The sequence below is a fragment of the Branchiostoma belcheri genome, unplaced genomic scaffold (assembly GCF_001625305.1).
Source record: "Branchiostoma belcheri isolate BF01 breed outbred unplaced genomic scaffold, Haploidv18h27 scaffold8, whole genome shotgun sequence".
Lineage (NCBI taxonomy): Eukaryota > Metazoa > Chordata > Leptocardii > Amphioxiformes > Branchiostomatidae > Branchiostoma > Branchiostoma belcheri.
This window is the reverse complement of record NW_017804464.1, coordinates 3,624,457-3,643,933: the sequence shown is the minus strand read 5'-3', so window position 1 is coordinate 3,643,933 and position 19,477 is coordinate 3,624,457. Positions and strand designations below refer to the sequence as shown.

Below are 19,477 nucleotides of genomic sequence, written 5' to 3'. Positions count from 1 at the left end.
TGTAATCAAATCAGCCTTAGTATAATTACGATTCACGACCGAAATTCAATTCGATATTAAAATCTACCATGTCTGGAGCGCCAGACTCATATTATACATGTCCAATTTGTGCGGCCCTTTATCCAACACAGACCCAATCTATTGATGTCACCTTTTTGGGTCACCATTATTGATTTACTTCATTATCTTGAAATGTCAGCAGCCCAGAGATATTAATTAAACACATAGCGTAAAATTCCGATACAGTATCATACTTCTTTGACCAATAGATTCGTTACGATTTCCGTCTAGCATGTCAACGTCACTGATGACGCAGAAATCAGACGACATGAACGTTTCTTCCATTTCGTTTGCTCTATTAGAAATAATCAATATCATATCGATGTATAGATGCTGTTTTACATTTTGTCTATATAAGCCTATCACTAGTGCTACTAGAGTTGTACATAACATGCAATACACATATGCGTACACACACACAAATACACACAGTCTCAATGTTCAACAAATTCTTTTATTTCATAGATGTTATAAAGGTTACATTACTGACTTTTTTCAGCTGTAGATGCCATCAATATAATTTTTTTAAACTTATAACTTGAGCTGAGTATACCATAAGTAATTTCTATCGCGTCTCTCGTCTAATATGGTCTTGCAGTTTACTTAATACTATTTAAGTATACTTCTAAATTGCTCCGTTTTAAAAATGATGAATTATGAAAGCATATACATCGGCTAATCTGATATCATGGGTAGAAAAGAGTGCTCTTGATACTTTTATCGATTTTTCTTAGATTCCTGGCTTAAACAAACACATAAATTGTAGCATGTTATTTGTGGTGGTGAAACTCAGTGATTGGATTCATGGATTCCTAAAGATTTCATCTGAATAGCAGCAGTTGTCTGTGTTGGCTCAATAGATGTTCACACAGTGACATAGATAATTCATTTGCGTTGTATTTGCATTGTGTAGCGTGACCGTTCAAAACATATTGAAGATACCGCTGGTTACTCCGTCTTTTCCCTGTACAATATTTTCATATGGATATATATAACTACATGGTTACTATTTCTATCGTTGTTTTCTTACATATCTACACAAGAAGCGTCCAGTTGTCCTCTGTCCCCTGTGCTACTGTACCTGCCGACGCAAGGTCCTTACATTTTGTATTTCCAGTCGACACTGAGCCGTTTGGCATCAAGTACTTATCAAAAGGAGCGGCTTGAGAAGACGGGTCCAGCCTACGATGCGATGTGCCGGGCGAGGAGAGTCCGTATCTTATTTTTCTCGGCAGTTGTTGCGGCGAGATGTCGCCGAATTTGATCGTCCTCGCAGTTTGGTCAGATTCGCGCCTTTGTTGTGATCTGGCCGAGCTCTGGTCGTGATCATGATCGTGATCTCCCCCACGGCACCCAGGATCGCTGTTCCGCCGGATCCTCATGGGGGATTCCGGGGAAAACCCCGCGCCTTCCTCGGAGATGGTGTTGAGGACGTCCCGACTGTCCACAAGACTGGCTAGGGAGGAACACATGCTGCTGGTGGGCGTGTGAAGGGAGTTGTCCATCAGCCACTTCAGTTCCTCTATCCCCTCGTTCACGGCCAGAAAGGTGTGCATCAGCCGGATGTCCGCCTGGCGGATTTGTTTCTAAATGCAGAAAAAGAAAACGGATGAAAAGTGGTCAAGGTTACCCATCATATTATAAAGTAGCCTCTACCAGGCTTCAGGAGACGGCTCAAAAATGTAGAAATTGGCCGAATAGAGTCTGAGAGATAACATGCCGAGGGACTTGGTCCGCTACAGAGTACCTTTTGCCGCACCCGGGTCTCTATTTCGCCAATTTCCTTTCTTTTTATAGCCGTCTCACGACGCCTGGTAGAGGCTACATTATAAATCCGCCTTATTGTTTCCTTCATAGTTTTACAGTAGTTATAAATGTTAAATAATAAACAATAGATATTATGCTAGTAACAGTTGCATCTTTTGGTACAATACTGTATTTATTATATACAACGTTAAATATATAAAGCACTCTTACATCATTAAAAGTCTTAAAAGTGGTGATCAGGTTGTTTACCAAATAGTGAACTAACATTTTACAAGGTCGTAATTTTTCATGAGCTTCGAAGGTTCGTGCAGTTTTTAGAATAATAACCCTTTATGAAATTGTGTTGCAGAACTGGGGCAATAACACAAAGGTGTAAATTTCATTAACCTCTAGGTCTTTCCGGCTTTTGTGTCTAACCACAGGAAATTAAAGAGCGACCCACTTTATTCTGTCTAAAGGAGGACAAAACACGACTTATAACTTAAGTCTTTGTGTGTTGCTTTGAGTATCAACATGGTGTGAACCAGGGCCGCACGAAGTCGACCTGTACAAACCACTTGACACAACACGGGTGGCAAAGGTGACACTGTCTCGTCTGGGCGGGGGTTACTCTAAACCGGACAGAGTCTCGGGTTCGGCCCGTTATGTCAACACGACTGTTGGACGGACGTACAAAACGACAAGTGGACTATACCGCTGAGGACCACAACAAACTTCATGTGGAGTTGACACGCATTGTACTTGTTTTGTGGAAAGTCCGACAAATTGGTATTCGGACTCCATCCTCATCATTTGTCGGTTCTACTAGTCACCGCCGCCCGTCCTACTAAGAACTTAGCCCCCGGGAGCCGCGGACCAACTCCCCTGACAAACTATCTCTCTATTTGGCCGATTTCTACTCTTTCCACCCGCCTCCCGAAGCCTGATAGAGGCTACTAAGAACTGGCAAATAGCTGTTAGGGATGGATTCTAGGCCAACAAATTGGTTGGAGGGGGAAGATAATCAAACTAGCTACGAAGACACGATGAATGAATGAGGAAGTGGCCGTAAGCTTATAAGAATGTGCATTTGCAGGTTAGAAAAGAGAAGTAAGCTCAGCTCGAAAGCACATAGCCTAGCTTCCAAGGCTTTCCCGGCTGTGGTTAAGTTCTAGATACTGCCAGGGCCAGGTACTTGTGTTTGCCGGCTACATCGGCCTGGGAAGCGAGGTTAACAAATGGTCACAAATGTGTCTCCGTCACTTAGAAAGTAGCTGCCAAAAATGTGTAGCCAAACCTGACCGTGACACAGGGCCCATCAACACTCCAGGATCTAACTAACTCCAGATCATCCTTCTGGACAATATTTATGTCTCTCTAATTGTTACCCATGTGTGTTTGTCTTGTGTCGTATTTCTTTACCTTGGGAACCCCGTGAAAGTTCCGCCACCTCTGTTTAAAAACTGGCAGCTGCTCTGTTTTCGTTTATCATTTGAAATGTCAAACCAATTATGAAGTAACAACAAAGCCCGTGCCGACTTGGGTTGGTTTACTTTCATCCAGAAACTTGATATTTCATATAGAGGGAACAGCTTTGATTCGTACCACTCTATCGTTGACATGAGATATATGGATAGAAAACTATTAAACGCTGGTCGCTCACTGTTAACCGAATAAGTCTTAAAACTACTCTTAAAATTATAATTGTCTATAATCATAACTTTTTGGTATACTTTGTCAACTGGCACCTAACACAGACAGACAGACCAAAACTAGCTCCCGAGACTATGTGTTGTTACTTGTGACCCCGTTTTAATACAGGGACGAGACTGGTCAACTTTTCACTCAACTTTTCACCTAAAAAGAGCTGAGTCATAGGAACTCTGTTCGCTACCTTAGTTACATACAACGTTATGTACTGTTAGACTTTTGGGGGCAGCACGTTGCCAAACTCTGAGCTCAAGCAGAGCTGACAGATAGTTTACATTCTGACATCGGTCCAAGAATGCCGTGCGATGGTATCTGCCCTCAACATTAAATCACCTAGCGCTGCTGGCTTGTGGATAGTGCGCTTTTGTTCTATGACATGACGTACGTGTGTGAACACTGCGCGTTCCGAGATGCACACATTCAGGCACTTTGAATACTAAGGTTTGACCTGTGGCACTTTTCATGTAAGAAAATCCTGCAATTAATAGTACAACGACTTCTTCTCGGCGATGAAGGCCGACAAGCCAAAAAAAATTATCAGAATCATGAATCCATTCATGAGCTACCTTATTTTTACAAACAAGTAAAGAAACGAATTCTCGACCTATTAAAAGATAATTACCAAGTAGATTGGGAGCCAAAATCGTGCTTTTGTCAGTCCCGTTTTTGCTAGCCTCTACCAGGCTTCGGGCGCGGTTTAAAAGAATGACCAAATAGACTTCTTAGCGGACCAACTCCCCGGCATGTTATCTGCCTATTTTGCCAATTCTTACTTTTCCAGCCGCTTCTGAAGACAGGTAGAGGCTAGGAAGGTAGTGTCACAATATCTGCTTGGAGATCGAGATTAGGTACACTGGTCGGACAATGATCGGACGGCACGGGAGACCACAGCAAACAGTTGTCCGGCGACGGCAAACATGGGAAACAATGTCAAATCACCGGCCTGGAGGTCTGAGTTAAAGGCATCCAGTACAGTTTTAGGGCTTTTTTCAAAGTCGATATTCTAGTCAATTATCTACATGCTAGGATGAAACAACAGTGGCCCAATGTATATCGACATTCATGGAGCAAACATGCCTGAAATTCTGACGAAAAACGGTTACTGGAAGGACCTGGCTTGATTTTAAGGGTACCACCCACAAAATAAAGGACTAATCTTAGGGCTTGTTTTAAATGCCTCAAGTATGAAATACTGACTCAGATGTGCTAATGTGGGACGTTAATTAATATCATACAGATTACCTTATTCAGAGTACTGTATTTCCAGTTTTGCCGCCCTGAAATTGCATTGGATGCCTTCAATAACACGTAAGTCCAGTTGTGAGGCTTCCTCTACAGTATACATGTATAAATACACATACCCAAACGTTTAGATATCACTTGACCCGCAATGCCATGGGTTCACCTACGCGCCGGAAGCCCGATGTTTTCTTTGTCAACGAACGCCGGACTCATCTTTGTTATGCTGTAAACCATTCACGGTAGCGGTAACACATAGAACTAATTACTTCATGCCACTATTTGTATGCTGCTAGTCATGTGTTACCCAGACATTTGAAAGATTATTCAACATCCTAACAAGAATAGTAGGATCTTTTGTCTTCCTTTGTCTTGAAAAAAGAAGTCAAGCCCAGTAGCTTTATGAGTCACGGTGGTATTTATTTCTTATGTCTAGTTATGTATTACTTTCTTGCAGTTGTATCAAATGTTCCTTTTGTATTTGCAATTTGCAATCGGGTATGAGTTTTTTTTTTACGAGTTTGCAATGAATTATAGACTTCAGTCTTGGAATAAGTACTATCCACATAACGAAAAATTATGGACAGACATCATGATTACATAAGTTTCAAATTCTGTTCCCAAACCAGCCTGCAAACCAGTGCTGGTGAAGAGGCCCTCCTTGCCCGAGGTAAAATAGGATTTGTACAGCGATCTGTCAGGTGGTAACGATCCACCACTGAGGTTTAGGACGTGTACTTTGTTAGCTTTGTTCACGTAGTTTTTAACAAGAGTCCTTGAGAGTTTTTATTGAAGAGACGTAAAGAGAGGCACTCGCCTGTGACCCCGGAGGTCGCGCGACTTCGTATGCAAATATACTAGGTTCAAGTGCATGCAATCTCCAAGCAGATGTAGTATATACATTGTGCATGCGCTGCTCAAAGGCATCCAACGCGCTTTCAGGGCAGCGGAAGTCGAAATATTCTGTGATATTGACACATATTGCTTCACATTGTCACGTAGTGAGTCAGCATTTCATACTTATAAAACTAAAGAAGCCCCAAGATGAATCCTTTATTTTCTGGGTGGTACCTTAAATATTAATGAATGTTCCTTCTAATCATTTTGCGACGGTCTGATGTACTCGTTTATTGACTGGGATTTGATTTAATTACACGGCGATCCAATCGGAAGGAGATTTTGACACGGTGTATGTGACGTCTAACACCCACCCCTGCCACCTTCCTCGCCTTTGGTACCAAGGCATGCGTGATTTTTTAACGAGGACTCCGCCCAACGCAAACGCATACAGGGACCACATATATCCTGTACAGAGAAGACCCTTTCTTTCCAGATCCCAGGACACAAAACCAAAACCCCTCCAAAGCTTTTTCAGTACATTCCAGGACGGAAGCTCTATCTTATTACAAATCTCGTGTCTTTTTACCTGTGGTATAACACAAGGCACCGCTGTTCCCCCAATGTGTACACTGTGATAGCTGACCCTAATTCCTGCTTACCAATTCTGAACAACCGCCCTTAAGAAAACCTCACGCCAACCCAGGCATGTGATACAAAGCGGGCTTTCTTTTACTCTTTTCTCCTTGTGCTTCCCTTGTCTTGTGTCTCACAAGGCGACGTGTGTAGCACCTGAAGGTGTCTTGGGGGCGTTCTTCAGGGCGCCGGGTTCTCTAGGTACTAAAGCATGGGTAAATACGGGGCAACAGACTCAAGAGCCCCGCTATTTGCACACTTTGAAAACCCAGCCCGCCGACAACAGTCCGGGTAAAGGTTGCGGCCTTTCATGCTGGCACGTTCGTACATTGAGTCTTATCTTCCCAATTTAGCCTTGGCCCGCTCCCACTTTGCCTGGGCCATTATGAATTGACCCCAGCACGTAATTGATGAACACTGTTAGCGTCAATGGCTTACGTATTCGGAGGTGCCTTGTTTAACCAGGAGAGGGACAAATTTAACCTGCGTGTAAGAAAACGCCCTTGTTGTCAAGTCGTGTATCTTATGTCAGCGTGCGCCCACCTATATCATGTACGTAGTTACTGCTATCACCCTTACCCTAATTGACTACAATACTCCCCATACATACACCTGTACGGCCTAGCCTATACCCCCTCCTTGAACCACTTTGTTATGGTCTTTCTAAACATAGAACTGTTTTACAACCCTACTCTACTACAGATAAATATTATGTATTTTGTGTCATCAGTCGTGGACAGTCGTACTGAAGGCTGAAGACTGTCTTGTGTACATCTTGATCTGGTCTTGCTCTGTGTACTTACGGTGGCACAAACTGTTGATCCGAGCAGCTAGTCTTTAATCGTTTATTTGATATAGTCTACCCAGACAGACCTCACTGTGGCAAATGAAGGACAGTTACTCACCAGTTCTGCTTTGACGAAACTAAGCTGCTTGTCGATTGGCGAAGAAGGCTTTTCCTGTCCTCCCTGTTGCTTCTCATTCACTCCTTCCTTCTCACGGTCCCCTCCTTCTACTAAAGTTTCCTCGCGACCGACTTCAACCCCTCCCCCCTCTTCCTCCTCCTCCTTGTTGGATTCCTTAAAGGAATTGAGCAGGCTTGTGGGAATTTTGCCCATCTTAGTCTCCAACTCCCTGATTTCCCGCGCTAGCCCGTCGTCCATGTTTTGTAGCAACATAACGGTCCCGCCGGTGAAATGTCCCCGCGTTGTGCACCCCTTGCACCCCTGTTGTGTCCGTAACTGTTAAAAGGTGCTAGTCCCGTTGTACCTAGCCCGTACTACTAGTCCCCCATACTCCGGCGCTGATGTCACCTGTAACCGGATCGTTCCTTCAGGCTGTCACGCTCGTGAGGAGCGGTTCGGACGGTGTCTTCTCAGCGTGCGTCACGTCCAGCAGAGACCTGCCACCACACACCCTCTCCGAGTGGTTTACAACCGGCCACATACAAACACTCTGCCTGCGTTATCAACCTGGCTAATCTCGCTCTTTGACAAGCCCCTATTCACCTCCACGCGTAGTACTCCAACTGGTGGGCCGGGTGTGCAGAGCGCCGGGCCGGGGTAGAACCAGACTCTCTCTCGCTCTCTTCCTGGTCGTATTTTCCACGCATGGGGGCCACTCTAGTGAAGTGGGCTGAATGGGGCGGGGCTCGGGTAGCAGAAACCCACACGGCCTTTTTGGGAACCGACCAAGAGCCTCTCGAAACGCGATCGGGCCACAACAGAGAAAACAACTTGTTAATTGCCTCCTACCACCCCGGAACATCCATTAGGAGATCCATTTCAACCCGCCAACTGGTGATGTCATGAGAAGTGGCGAAGTCGACCCCGTTTTTCTATTGCTCCCAACAGTAGAAGACAACACCTCGCGTTCATGCGCTGGTCATTTTCACAAAGGGCGGGACTAGAGTAAGAGGCAGGTGAAAGTACTGCGTAATCCAAACGTCTGAAGTGGACCGGAAAGAGCGCCACGGTCCACGTACGGCCGACGACAGATTAGCGTAAAACCACACCAGCAAAATCTAGAGGTGAAGATCGCAAACGAAGCGCTAACGCTAATGTACCCCTTACAACGTGCTGTTATAGGACACAGTCGATCGATACTTATGAAGCCTGAATGAAAGTATAGCCCCCTTCAAAACCTGTGACGCAGATGAGGTCGGCTTCATATGTTGATGAAATTGATCGGTTTCGCTGAGAAATTGATCATTTACCCGACTCTCGTGTCCAGGATAATCCGCACGGTGCCCTGGGCACGAGGTTTGTGAAGGGAAACAGGTGCATCATGTGAGGGGCAGAGTTCAAAACAGACGCGTGCCAAAATCTGTAAGGACCGACATGGGAGAATTACATTGGCAAAGAGATGGTTACAGACAATATTTCAATCTCTCAATGGTTGGTCTAACTATTACATATCTCATCACCAACTTAATACATTATACATATCTAATAACGTACTAGTGGGTCTCCCACTCTTGGCCTTTAGGCTACAGAATTAGAGTTGGTCATTATTATTCCAAACACGTAGATCGGTCGAAGTCTAACTCTACTAACGAATTAATGATTAATCTTCTTGTTTTGTAAAACTAGTTCTATCTGATGCCATATACTTGCTCTTAAGCGTGACTGTATGTGTGGGGAACCATGACTTATCCTCACATAGTCGCCGTTGGACTTGTTGTCCTGTGCTTGTGTTGTTCTATTCCTGTTGGCGGGGAGGAGATGGCGGGAACACCGCCTGAAGTCGGGCACTACGCCGTGAAGAACAAGCATGGCGAGACGTGTTTCCTCGCCGACCTGGCCGCCACGTTCCGGATCCGGTACGTGAAGACGGACAACACCACGGCGGCGGCGGAGTACGCCCTGCCCGGGAACTGTTCCGTGGCGTACGAGTCCACCTGTCCTAACCGGCTGGACGGGGAGAACCAAGCCGTACTCCTGCTGCACGTCCCCTGGGACTGGGACTTCGGGCTCTACCTGCGTTTCTCGCGGGAAAAACTCGTCATGGAACACTTCTGGCTAGCGGAGGCGGTTGTGTATTACCGACAGGTAAAGAAAAAGTTATACTAGTATTCCTGTTTAATAGCCTTGACATGTACAAACCAAATCTAGCTACTCATGCATTGCAGCCTCATTACGGCTCATATACATTTTATACAATGACTAAGAAGCGACTAGAATGCATTAGACATTTATATATATATATATATATAACGTTACATGTAACAGTTATATGTAGTTATGTATATGATTGTAATTATGTGATCTGTGCTTAACCCAGTGGGCAAAATGTACAATAAAGGTCTTCATTCTATTCTGTTCATTCATTCTATCGCCAGGACCCGTCTCTCTTCCCAGACGCCAAGTTCCCAAACCACTTCTTCAGTCCCTTCCTGAACAACCTGCGGGAGATGGAGACCAGGTCGGGGTTCTTCAGGAGGAGGTCGTTCCTGTGCGAGAGCGGGTTGACCGTATTCAACCTGACGTTCCCGTATTTTGACGAAGCTCCCGGCGTCCATCCCAATGCAGACCTGATCTTCGACTACATTCACGTGCAACCTTTCGACGTCAGGTATTAGTATTATGTTTACCTAAGGAAAACATGTTGTTTTTGCTCTGTTTCCTCTTCTTCTCCAGACCAATAAGCTGCCAATGACCTGAACCAGACGTCTGTCACCATGGTAACTAGTGTTTGGTAGTCAAGTATACCTATGACTGTTGTCTTCATATAGCTTCTGTTAATGTCTTCACAGTGTTCTGTGTAACATGTAACGTTATGAAAATAAGACCTTAGCACGGTCGTTTTCAAGTGTCAAGCTGTTCAGCAAAGAGCTTTGTGTTTCAAAAATTGTAGCTGATTTTTTTTTAATTTGACAGGATTAGTGGATGGACTATGCTCCTCGAAGATGTAACTTCTTTCTTCACGTTCCGTTTTTCTTGACATCATGTTTCTGTAACGTCATCTGGCCTCCGTGACTTTTTTCTTCTGTCAACAGAGACGATAGGTTCGCCAAAGCGGAAAGATGTGCAGGAGATCACCATACGTCCACCCCCACTCCAGTAACCACACCACCGGCCGTCACTTCGGAAATCCCCCTGGCCAATGCTAGCACGATACCCACAGTGCCCTCTAACGTAACGCTGGGCCCTGCTTCTACACTTGGACCTACGAATGGCAGCTTCACCTTACAACCGGCATCCAGCGTTGCCCCTGGCAACCACACGACGCCAGCTTCCACCACGGTGCCGTTTACATCAACAGCGCCCCCTACAGCTCCTCCCGAACCACTGCAGGGCCGCTACGTTTTGAAAAACGCGACTGGCGACGTTTGCTTGCTCGCCTACATGGCTTTACAGTTCGACATTGCTTACGCAAAACTGGGCCATAGACATGGAATAGGTGTTTTCAACGTCCCAACCGACGCTGTTACGTCAGGGTTCTGTGACAAGACAGTATCTAACATCACGTTGTCTTTTTACGGTGGAACTTTTGATCTCACGCTTTCATTCCAAATGGTGGACGGAGGGAGGTTCTTCCACCTGTCTTCTGTTGACCTCCATTACGTGGAGGTACCAGGAATCTTTCCCCAGACGGAGACACCAAACGCCAAGAGAAGCGCGTCTAACGTAACGCTGGACATGTTCAGGGCTAGCTCTGGCAAATCTTACAGGTGTTCTGAAGACAGGGACTTTGTCTTAACAACAAGCGTCACCCTGCACACCCGGCTAGTTCACGTGCAAGCCTTCGGGGTCAACAAAGGACAGTTTTCTACCGCACAGGATTGTGGGATGGTACGTGTTTTGGAGGACTCTTTCAAATATATAATTATATTACGTATATAAGTACATGTATATCAATAGTTCAATGCCTAATTATCCCCATGGTTAAACTCTTAATCATTAATATCTATACGTTTCGTGCTTGGGTTCTTACCATAAGATATATCGTACTCATAATGATGTAGCTTTTAGAATCTTAGAATTTAAATCAATCGCTTACGACACATTTTCCACGTTGACAGAAGCGGAGCAGTAATAATGAGTTGGTGGCGGTTGTGACAGGTGGGTCCCTGGGCGGAGTCATCATCATCGCCATCGTGACGTACTTTGTCTGTACCAGAGGACGCAGGACCACCAGGGATGGATATACCGCCATTAACTGATATTTATGCTTACAGGTCACCACTGAGCAAAAACATATTGTTTTTGCTCAGTTTCCTCTTTCAGTATCTTGCCAACAGTGGCAACATTTGTATTTTTCACAAAGCATGTACATGTATAATTGTGGAAGAATCAGAGAAATGTAAGGGTTAAGGTACATGTAACAGTCAATAGAGATATATCTACATTTGTGATTATTACTACATTGCAATACATTTGTGATAACTACTAATATCAGGTTTAGTCTAAGGAAATAAACTTTAAGATACAGAGAATTCTACTTACTACGTAGTAGAATTAGTTGTAACAGTAGACAGGTTTATTTTTCAATGAAGGGAATAAAAGCTAAAAAAAACGTGACTTGTACTTTTGATAGCCCTTTGCATCTGATATCTGCATTGTGATGAATACATAATGATGAATGCAAAGTAATACTAGTACAAAGTTTTGCAATATGTAACAAACAATGGTTTGATAAGAATTTTCATAGCATGTTGTTGACCACAGAGCCATTCAGGCAACCAGTACGGTAATGCCTGCAAGTCTGCAGTCTGTGAGACATCTCTATTATGCCTGAGGCCCCTCCTTGTCCCCCCCAGCCCCTGGTTCATGACTGTACCCGGCTGCTATCCCCCTCCTCCCCTCTACAGCAGCGCTGACTTCTGTTTCTCCCAGCTGCTGCTCCAGACCCTGCCATGATCGAGACTGCAGGAAGGATGCTGTGGAGGAAGAAGGAGGAGTATAAAGGAGACATATAGAATACTACACGGTGTATTCCGTATCGCCCGAGGTACCAGCCCGACCGCGGGTCAGATGGGCCAAAGGGAGATCCGATTCGCAGGAGGGCCGAGGGTGATGCGGAATACACGTGTTGTATTCTATTTATGTCATACCCACCTGTGAAAACAGACATTTCAATGTGAAATCTACCAAAATTTGGTAAGTTAAACAAAAAGCGTAACAGCGTCAATTCCAACATCTGAATTTAGCGTTCAAAGTTTCAAAAGCGGAGCACTCGGTGAGTGTGAAATGCATTCAAATTATTATATGGAACATTTGGAAGCCCTTACTCTACAATTTCATATCACAATTTCATTGGTACATAAATAACTTGCCAATAAGAAATGTATAGTTCTTCCATGGTTCTTCTAAATGTCATTCTTCTAAAATTAGGATTATATGGAATACACAAAAGCGCTACTTGGCAGTTCACATAAGAACAGCAGCACATACCTCCTGTGTTGACCTCTGCCACAGTGAGGACGTCATTTCTCTTCACTACAGCTGTACTGCCTGCTGTCTCCTCATCTCTCAGTCCCACCCTCCTCATCCCACCTGAGATCAGCGACACGTCTGTTTCATCCTCACCTGTCCCTTCACTCATAGGCACGTGTGATGGTGCACCTGTAAAAATAAATAAACAACACATGATGTGGTTGTGAATTACATTGAAGAAAGTCTTTGGGTGTACCCTCAGCCTTAATGTTCTACTAAGTACCTGCTGCCTGAACCAGTGAACCTGTAATCAGTAGAGCATTGGTAGCCAAGTGGCTACTTCAGTGTGGTGAAGGTTAATCATAGCCTGGTTACCAGACCTTTTATAGCTCCCGAGTCCTACATTGCAGAGAGGATGTAGGAATTGGGAGCTGTACTAGGTCTGGTAACCAGGCTAGGTTTCTCAGAGAATGATTCACTACTTCTGACACACCAGTCCTGTTTCTCTTTGCATTGGAACTGCACTAAAATTTTGTTTTTAACAAAACAGCTTCCTTGACGTTGCCAACATATCATAGAAAATGAATGTTGATGACAGAGATAGCTGATACTTTTCTAAGCCCTACCTGGAAGAAGTTCTCTGAAGTCTGTGACGTATTCTCCTGTCCACTCTCGGCAGCTGTTGCAGGCCAGCTCCATCTCAAACGGAGTCACCACTGGACGGTAGAACTCTGTCGAGTCAATCAAAGTGTTCTCCGAACACGCCACCAGCACAAACACATCGATTTCCATGAAATTCGCCAGCTTTGGCACGTTCAACTTCCCCATGACGAACGTGTAACTTTTCTTCCCTGCTTTCTTGATAACCTCCTTCAAGTTGTTGATCATAGTAAGGTAGTCCGAGACTCCGAGTGTTCCTGCAACAATTCCTACAACGTTTGCCTCCTTGGCTTTTTCTACCATGTAGTACCTCTTCATCAAGGCCTTGTTGACATTGAGAGTTTCCTTCCGACAGTTCTTTTCCTCTGGGTTGTAGCTGTAGAATGTGCACCTGTTGTATGCCATCATGAGGTTGGTTAAGGTGAGACTTTCTTCTCCGATGTAGAAGATTGAGTAGGAGTCCAACTCTGTATCTGCTTGGAGACAGAACGTCCTTCCAAACCTACTGATGACTTGACTATGTTGGTTTGGAGAGTCTTGTTTTCTTGATGTACTGTTAACTGTAGAGGACTCTGTATCCAGTTTGGAGTCTGGTATGTTGAGACTGGAGGTGACCAAATGTGTGTACTGCTGACTAAGCCTGGTACTGATGTCATCTGAAACATACAAACACTCAGATCATTAGTACTGAACTACTGATGACTGAACATTGTAACATCAGGGCTAGGGACAATATTCAACAAGGGATGGCACAGGTGTGTATACGAGTTGGACTGTAGAACTCATTATCATGAAAAGCTACTGGACATACCAACTACTAGGTACATTGTACCTAATACCAGCTCAGAAAAGAGCAAGAAATAGTCATGCCTTCAAGTACCAGAGTTATCAACCAAGGATTGAGGTGTTCAAAAACTCATTCTTTCCTAGAACTATCACAGAGTGGAACTCGCTCTCACCAAGTACAGTAGGGGCATTATCATTAGATAGCTTTAAACATTGTTTAGAATTAGATGTCCAAGAGTTAGGTGTAACAAGTCGTTCAGTGTAATGTAGACAGCTGCTGACGTGCCACGTGCCTGCAAAGCTGGTGTGTTACGCCAAAGGGCAGTTATACTGCCTATACAGATACAGATATTATACTTACTCATGCTAGCAGAATAAGTGACATCAGACATGAGGATGACTCTGCTGTGTTGGTCAGGTATCAGGTCCCTGAAACTCTGCACACAGTGTTCCACATCCACAGGTCGACAACAGAACACAAACAGCACAGGCAGGTGGGAGGTGGGGCTGAGACAGGACCGGCCATAGTGGACAATACAGTCTGCAGTCACATGCTGGGCTGCCACCTCATCTACACAGCAACTGTGGGCAGAAGAAAAATGTGTTTTGTCATAGACTGACAAGAAGGCATTTGATCAAGTTGAGTAAATGTAATCTCTACTAGACTGTCTGGGCAAGTTGAAAAGGAACTGGCCAAATTACAGTGTAAAAAGTTCACTTGTATAATGTCTATGTTACTTTTCTTATAGGTCTGATGTTATAGGTCTAACTTACCTTCCATATGACGTGTCCCCTAAGATATACACCTTTGCCCCAGTTTCCTTTTCTATCCTCAGTGTGAGTTCTGTGGCATCTACCAGGAGACAGTCTGGAAACTGCAGGGCAACCTGAGATGTACACAGAGATATTGAATCTTTAAATTATTATTCAATTATAGGTGTTTGTCTATAGTTTCATAAATTTATCATATTTTGTTCCGGGCATGCTGGGCATTAATTAATGAATCGACTTATTTAATTACAATCAATTACTTTCTATTACTGAGATACAGGAAATGTGACAACTGAGACAATTTTTTAAGGTCTTATATAACGTTAAATTATATTTAAAAATCCGGAAGAACAATGATGATGATATTTACAGTTGCAACGTTTTGACAATGAATGTTCAATAAATAAAGTTCCTGTCTATATTGCAGTATCTTTATTTCTGTAATAATCTCAATAGCATATTTGAAGTTAGGTGTCTCTCTATTTGCCACATATGGTAAAACACACAAAGCTCTCTGCTGAGAGACTGTGATTTCAGTACCAGGGACAGTACTCAGCGCATGGACAATATGAACCGTCCAGTCTTTTACAAACAGTATCAGCTTCATGATCGAACTCAATGTGTGCTCTCTGCTGCTAGTGAAATTTATAGGGGGAGGGGGTGTATCTCCTTGATCTGTTACCTACCCTTTGAAAGTTGTGTTCTTTCACCCACTCCACGCATCTCGGGACCTCGTACACCGTTTCCACCAGATCAGAAGACGTTTTGGAAGGAGAGGAGATGCCGAGACATCTGTTGATGACGTCCGAACTGTCACTGCTGAAGGCCACGGCCATAATTTCTCCTTAGAACTAGAAGTTTCTCAGTCAAAAATGTTGCAACATCCCAACTCACATGTGTGGAGATCACGCGGGGGCGATGACATGTAAATACAAAACAGATATTTGTAATGACTGACCAAGAATGATGAGCTTAAAGAGTTTAAAATAACACAACAAAACAGAAATAATTATAATACTAACAGAAAAATATCAATAACTTTAGATAATGGCATAACACTGGTCACAAATCAAGAAACCATGAAGACCGTTTACGTTTGCTACCCTTCTTTTTGCTCACTTGAGTTGAAAGGTCAAGATGTGAAGGATACAATGTAGGTTTTCCAGAAACCGGATAATTTTCCGACCCCAGCTAAAATTTAGCAGATCTAACTGAGATTCATATCAACTTTTTCTCTATTATACATTTTTCTGGGATTTTAAGATCAGTCAACTGGCAACTTAAGCGTCGTTTTTATTACTAAACTCTACAAAAGGTGTTGAGTGAAAACTACATAGAGAGCCTCTCCAGAGTTTCCAAGATGCCTGACGCTAGCGTGGCGGATATGCTGGACCCTGCCATGATTGTGCCCGTGCTCGTAGCTTTGCTGGTTGTGGTGCTCACCGCCGTGCTCCTGAAGTTCGCCTTCGGCGGCAGAAGCAGCAGAAATGCCGTCCTGTTGGTGGGGCTGTGCGATAGCGGAAAGACAACGCTCTTTGGGCAGGTACGTGGGGAGGGGGGCAGCGGAAGTCATCTTTTTCCTCTCCCGATTTTAACTTATCAAAACAAGGTTTGTAATTTAAGGCGAATACATATATTCTTATCGTCTGTAGAATTAATGTAAACTAAATAAACATTGTAGCCCAGTTTTATGTTTACCAATCCCATGCATGATATCAGAGGGGTTTTGTCATGTCACCATATGGAAAGAAAACTATCAGACTGGTCACCACAACTACAACTACAGAAAGTATCTTGTAGATAAGCAATGATTGTAACATAATATGCATTGTAGTAACATGTTTCTGTGTGCTTTTCCCAGCTAACAGAGGGAAAAGCAGTGAAGACTCACACCTCCATCAAGAAGAACCAGGGGACATATAACCTGCAGGAGGGCAAGAAAGGCAGTCTACAGGTGGGTTAGAACAGGTGTCAGTCAGGTGTCAGTGTAAGGCAGTCTACAGGTGGGTCAGAACAGGTGCTGTCCACTGTTGAAAGGATAATAACTACTAGTCCTATGTAACATCTTCATCATCATCGTTGCCGGGGCTCAAAGATGTTATGTGAGCCCCGGCTACACCCCCATATAGCCCCTGATGGGGCACTTTAGGGGGGGGGGAGGCCTTGGTTTAAGTACATGTACAGTTACATGTATTTGACTATAAAAGTATAAAGATTTTCCTTTTATTTCCCAGGTGTCTTACTGGATTCAAGTGCCCTGTGTTGAATGAAAGTGTAGCAATACATATACCCAGCTTAAGGAAAAGAAGGGATCCTGATATCATTCGTTGTTCCATCCTCCCCACAGCTTGTAGACCTGCCAGGACATGAGCGTCTCCGTCTCCTAAACCTAGACGAGCACAAGGCGGCCGCCAAGGCCATTGTCTACCTGCTGGACTCTTCCACATTTCAGCGCGACCTTCGGGACATCGCCGAGTTCCTGTACATCCTGCTAGTGGACGCAGCGCTGGCAAAAACCCCGTTCCTGATCGTGTGTAACAAGCAGGACATGGCGCTGGCCAAGTCGGAGAAGGTTGTGAAGGGGATGCTTGAGAAGGAAATCAACATGCTGCGAGTCACTCGCCAGGCAGCTCTTGAAGGTATGATGATGAAGTATTGCATTTTCTGTCAAACATAGCATTATGTAATAATGCTGTGATAATCCTATAACACTTTTTAAGAATAAAGTACATTTTGATAGCCTGAGTGTCAGCCTTTTTAGCTTTTGTCTACTCTCCACAATCTGCTTTTTGACCGATAGTGGATTGTAGGGAGCGCATGAAAGCTACAAAGGCTGATATTTTAAAGAGAAAGCTGTTATGAATGTAATTTAAACATTTTGTACAGAGTGGAATTACTGACATTTAAATCTTTGACTGTTTAAATATTTTATTTTGATTGTTGACTTCTTCTAAATCTTCTCATACCAGAAGAGTAGATCTATTGTGATCTGATTTTTACCTTTTTTATTAATTTTTTTTAAATTTATGTGTACAACAGGTACAGATGGCAGTAGTGGCAACAACAACACCTTCCTGGGGAGGAAGGACAAAGACTTTGAGTTTACGCAGCTGCAGCAGCAGGTGGTGTTTGTGGAATGCAGCTGTTTGGAGGGAAAACTGAATGTCACAGGAGTGGAAGACTGGATCAACAACGTTGCATAGACATTACAAGTCACATTAGAAATGCTTTATAGATTAGCTACAGGTCATAAATATACATGTAGAGTACTAAACGGTGTATTCCGTATCGCCCGAGGTACCAGCCAGACCGTGGGTCGGATCGCAGGAGGGCTGGGACCAAGGGTGATGTGTAATACACCGTGTTGTATTTTATTTATGTCATACCCACCCGAGAATGCGAAATGTGTATCTAAACGAAAAATGTAACGGTGCCAATTCCTCCAACATCCGAATTCGGGGTTAGTTATTGGGCGGGAACACCTGTATTGAATGTTATCGCGGCCCAGGTATGACATAAAAAGTGTTACTGTATCCGCATAGCAAAGAAGTTGAATTGGAAGTTTCCGTATCATCTTAGTGCAGTTATTACTCCGTGAAGGAGGTCAGGACCTCCGGACGGAGTGTTGTAATCGGCTGATTTTTCATGTTCGCAGTCAAAACACTGGGTTCTCTTTGTGTAATCGGCACGCAATTTTATACGCCGTCTGCGGGCATGCCCGTGTTGATGCACGAATGTGTATTTTTGCCGTTGCTGCTTTTGCGGTCAATGTAATATTGCAGACGCACCCCTACAATTACGAGGCGAATTGGAATGGTCCAGAAAAACGCGTTGTTTGGAATAGCAGTGGGGGGGGTAAAAGTTCATGCAGATACGGGGTGGTTTTTTTAAGTGGTTCCAGATGTTTTTGCCCATGGTTAAGAGATGCCAGGTTTTTTGGAAGATGTTCGCAGCCAAAACGCATTCTTCCGTACGTCGCATTTCTGTGTAATTTCGCATGTGGTGTGGCATTATGTCCGGGATGATGCACGTCTTTTTATTTTTACCGTAGCTGTTTTGATATTGGAGAAAATGCTTATTTTCGAAACATCCCCATTTCTTTGAAATGTTTTCGTCCGTTTATGCAACTGTTACTAATTTGCAGGGACTGCGCTGATGCCGACCAGTCGCGCTGTCCTGATACACCGCGAATGTGCGAGTGTTCCCTGTAGACAGTCCCGGGAGTCATTTTTTTCGCACATTCCAGGAGCCAAACCAAAATACGTTCATGAACCGAGTCCAAAAAACCGAAACGTGAAAATCGGATGATCGGACCTGATGTACATTTCTCTTTCTGTAGATTGTATACACAATACACACATCTTTAGATAATCTGGCCATGGCAGGTTAAAAAAAAGTAACCCTGAATCATACTAGATTAGCGTAAATGCATGTTTATGCGTTCAAAACAAGAAAAGAATTTGTTTCTCGGTATTAATCTCTTGAAACACGACGCTGAATATTGACGCAAAAATATTTCGGGCATCGCGCGCCCTTCCCCAAATCCCGCGTCACGTGTCGGCATTTCGCATCTCTGATTGGTTGTTGCGACTTAAGATGACTGAGCCGACGCGCGTTTAAACAATTTTTCTTTGTTCGATTTATTTTCTTCACAG

The 19,477-nt window shown here is 43.9% G+C and overlaps 5 protein-coding genes across 5 annotated transcripts; 3 read left to right on the top strand and 2 right to left on the bottom strand.

Moving 5' to 3' along the window:
* Positions 1-640: 640 nt before the first annotated feature.
* Positions 641-8,177, bottom strand: LOC109486412. Its single transcript, XM_019790246.1, has 2 exons — positions 7,134-8,177; positions 641-1,646 (listed from the first exon to the last, which is right to left on the bottom strand). The coding sequence occupies exons 1-2, from the start codon at positions 7,404-7,406 to the stop codon at positions 1,095-1,097; spliced, it is 825 nt and encodes a 274-aa protein (XP_019645805.1). The 5' UTR covers positions 7,407-8,177; the 3' UTR covers positions 641-1,094.
* A 137-nt stretch (positions 8,178-8,314) lies between these two features.
* Positions 8,315-9,808, top strand: LOC109486061. The gene is made up of 2 exons (XM_019789750.1): positions 8,315-9,278; positions 9,569-9,808. Exons 1-2 carry the CDS (start codon positions 8,874-8,876, stop codon positions 9,806-9,808), a joined length of 645 nt encoding a protein of 214 aa, XP_019645309.1. The 5' UTR covers positions 8,315-8,873.
* A 348-nt stretch (positions 9,809-10,156) lies between these two features.
* LOC109486396 (lysosome-associated membrane glycoprotein 1-like) lies at positions 10,157-11,946 on the top strand. Its single transcript, XM_019790222.1, has 2 exons — positions 10,157-11,021; positions 11,255-11,946. Exons 1-2 carry the CDS (start codon positions 10,575-10,577, stop codon positions 11,390-11,392), a joined length of 585 nt encoding a protein of 194 aa, XP_019645781.1. The 5' UTR covers positions 10,157-10,574; the 3' UTR covers positions 11,393-11,946.
* Positions 11,947-11,956: 10 nt separating this feature from the next.
* Positions 11,957-16,047, bottom strand: LOC109486394 (diphthamide biosynthesis protein 2-like). Its single transcript, XM_019790220.1, has 6 exons — positions 15,509-16,047; positions 14,826-14,938; positions 14,413-14,633; positions 13,232-13,921; positions 12,624-12,794; positions 11,957-12,109 (listed from the first exon to the last, which is right to left on the bottom strand). Exons 1-6 carry the CDS (start codon positions 15,656-15,658, stop codon positions 11,958-11,960), a joined length of 1,497 nt encoding a protein of 498 aa, XP_019645779.1. The 5' UTR covers positions 15,659-16,047; the 3' UTR covers position 11,957.
* Positions 16,048-16,121: 74 nt separating this feature from the next.
* On the top strand, positions 16,122-18,238 carry LOC109486395 (signal recognition particle receptor subunit beta-like). The gene is made up of 4 exons (XM_019790221.1): positions 16,122-16,365; positions 16,684-16,776; positions 17,170-17,461; positions 17,862-18,238. Exons 1-4 carry the CDS (start codon positions 16,183-16,185, stop codon positions 18,023-18,025), a joined length of 732 nt encoding a protein of 243 aa, XP_019645780.1. The 5' UTR covers positions 16,122-16,182; the 3' UTR covers positions 18,026-18,238.
* Positions 18,239-19,477: the final 1,239 nt, after the last annotated feature.